Here is a 3,021-nt window from a genome sequence, read left to right on the forward strand (position 1 = left end):
TTGGGAAAAAAAAATTATTGTTTTTTTTGTATATTTTCCAGCATTTACAATTATACAATTTACAATTATACAATTATACAATTATACAATTATGTATATTTTAAGAATTAGTCATTTCCTTATTTTATATTTTTTCTTAAATAGTACTCTGTTTTATATTGTTCAGAGTATATTTTAATGAATTGTTACAATTTCCTGCTATGTATTTTGAACACGTATAAAGAATCTCGAGAGAAGTAAAACAAAAAACAAATATACATCACATATTATAGAAGAAAGCATGGGGAAAATTAAGTAATAATTCTGAAGAAATTTGTATAAAATAAGGCCCCTAAATTTTATCGCGATTCTCTTAATTTTTCTCAAGCGTTTGTTACATATTTAATACATCTCAGTGTATGTTAGATTATTGTGAAAATTCTTTAATATTTCATCATATTGAGGTATTAAGTATTTTTGTATGTGTATAAGAATAAAATGAATTAAAGATCTTTTTGTAAATTTAGGTAAGAGTGCGCACCTGCTTTGTGAAATTTTAATGTATCTATACATCATTTGTGATGCATACTATTTAATATTGTTAAATCCATGAATTTTTTAAAATTGCTTTTATAATCTAGTCATGTAGAACGAAATATATATGTTATAAACTTCAAAATAATATTATTAAATTCCTTCTATAATTATAAAACTTTTTATTCATCTGACCTACAAATCTAAAATTTTCATTAAAGTCAATTGGAAGAAATTTTTTCATATATATTTTGATTGATAACTAATATGTTTAAAAAATCAAGGTAAAAATCTTGTAACGATTAAATTTTGTAATTATATAACACGCTCGTTATATCAGAATTTTTTAAGGAACTTTCATAGAGGCCAACTCGTATTTTTTTATGTAACTGTGTAAAACAGAGTTTAATAATTATGGACATAAAAAAGTTCTTGCTATCATACATGTGACGTTGGCTGAGTGAGATTATTGCGTATACACTTGTGACATTGAAACACAATCAGACACAATAATTTCTGATTATAGAGATAAAAATAACAGGGAGTGTATTAGAGACCTTCAAGTAAGAGTTTGAACATCATTGATTTTTCGATCGAAAATGATGTTCGGTTTGTCATGAGAAATTTTATATATTAAGAATAAAGGAAATAAGAATCTATTCAGGCTATGTTCCAAACTTTACTGCCAATATTGAAAAATCTATAGTATATGTAATATGATATGAATTATAGATTTTTAGTAGATTGGCAGTGAATATCGAAACGCAGTCTTAAGGAAGATAAACACTGTGACGGCCGAAAAAAATAGCTCTTTTTAGCGAATTTTTTGTGACGTCTATAAAGCAAGTACACAAATAAATGTTTTTGCATTGAATTAGTCATTTTTTGAACTGTTGAAAAATATTTTTGTATTAGATGAAATACATTTTTATTTTGATATAAGATGTGTTTGTAGGTTTTGCAAGCTTCATCGGCTCTGCACCTAGAGTCCTTAAAAGTCATCTGTAATAAAAAAAAACCCAAGATTTTCTTAAATTATATAAATGTAATTTCAGTTAAGCATATGACTTTTTTTACGATTAAAATTTCCCCCCTAAAAAAATGGCATTTTTTTTGGATTTTCAAACATTTTTTAAATGTGCCCTATTTTGTGAATTAATAAAATATTAACATTTTCATACTCTTAACTCTACATTGAAACTACATTCATATACTTTAAGAAAATCTTAGTTTTTTTTTTTTATTTCAGATGACTTTTAAAGACTTCAGATGCAGGGCCGAACTTGCAGAGCCTACTACAGACACATTTTATATTAAAATAAAAATGTATTTTATTAAATAGAAAAATATTTTTCAACAGTTCAAAAGATGACTAATTCAATGCAGCAATATTTATTTATTTACCTGCTTTATGGGCACAAAAAATTCGTAAAAAAGAGCTATTTTTTCGGCCGTCACAGTTTTTATTTCTTTTAATAAGAGTTTGGCAATTCATGCTGCATGTAAATAATTGTTATTTTTCTAAAAATATGTTTATTTTATTAACAAATACTATTATGTGCAATTAATGTTATATGCGATTTCTTTTTCAAATAAAGATTTGTTCTAGATAAAGATGCTTAATTCATGATTCATCCTCTATTCTCTGTAGCGTTTGTTTATTTAATATAGGGATTAAAATTAAGTTAAATTAAATTTAATAGAGAGATTAAAATTAGTATTTCAACAAAGTAATATTAACGTAGAATCAAATGAAGAAGACGATACATTGGAAAAAGCTCTTGTTGCATCATACAAGATTTCTCGTATGATTGCGAAACATTTAAAATCATTTACCGATGGTAAATTTATAAAATATTGCATTACCAAAGTAATAAATATATTATGCATTTGCGGTTTGTTAGATATAAAAGAAGCTTCTAACATTCCTTTTTTTAACCCAGTGGAAATCCATTATAGACATCCGCGCCCTTTGGAGAGGGTCGCGGGTTATGCCGGACTCATACCAGCTAAAACCCTTGGGAGTGCCTTCTACGGAACATTGTTGGGGAGCCGGGGAAACTGTCCAGATAGCCAAACCTGCGCGAGCAGATTTTGCGCAGAGTCTGTCAACAGTGTCTATAGACGAAATGACAACAGATTGCACACAAAATCTGTTTTAACGACAGATTGGTGACAGACCGCGCAGAACCTGGCAACAGACTCTGACGACAGACTGACGGCAGATTGCGCGCAGATTCTGTTTCCTAGATAGGCTATTTAATTCTATCAAGGGCCATATGTTCGCTATTAAATGGGAGTTTCACATACACACCATGTAAAACTCCGAGAGGAGTCAAGATAATTATATTGTGCAATAATTGTACACATATACACAATAAAAAACAATTTTTACTTTTTAAAATTGTATTTACACATTTCTTATAAAAAAGCAACAATAATAGAGAAATAACGAGTACAAGTATAGAATAGTACAACGGTTAAATGGCCATTTAAAGGCGTACATAT

At 28.0% G+C, this 3,021-nt stretch overlaps 1 protein-coding gene across 1 annotated transcript in view; it reads left to right on the forward strand.

Moving 5' to 3' along the window:
- LOC116853405 overlaps positions 1-2,101 on the forward strand; it is a 146,267-nt gene extending 144,166 nt beyond the window's left edge. The window contains exon 10 of the mRNA XM_032834476.1: positions 1,763-2,101. Coding sequence (XP_032690367.1) covers positions 1,763-1,855 — 93 coding nt within the window. The 3' untranslated portion in view covers positions 1,856-2,101. The remainder of the gene's footprint in view (positions 1-1,762) is intronic.
- The last annotated feature ends 920 nt before the right edge of the window (positions 2,102-3,021 follow it).

The sequence above is a fragment of the Odontomachus brunneus genome, unplaced genomic scaffold, assembly GCF_010583005.1.
Source record: "Odontomachus brunneus isolate Ranch 3 - 2012 unplaced genomic scaffold, Obru_v1 Obru_scaffold_317, whole genome shotgun sequence".
Classification (NCBI taxonomy): domain Eukaryota; kingdom Metazoa; phylum Arthropoda; class Insecta; order Hymenoptera; family Formicidae; genus Odontomachus; species Odontomachus brunneus.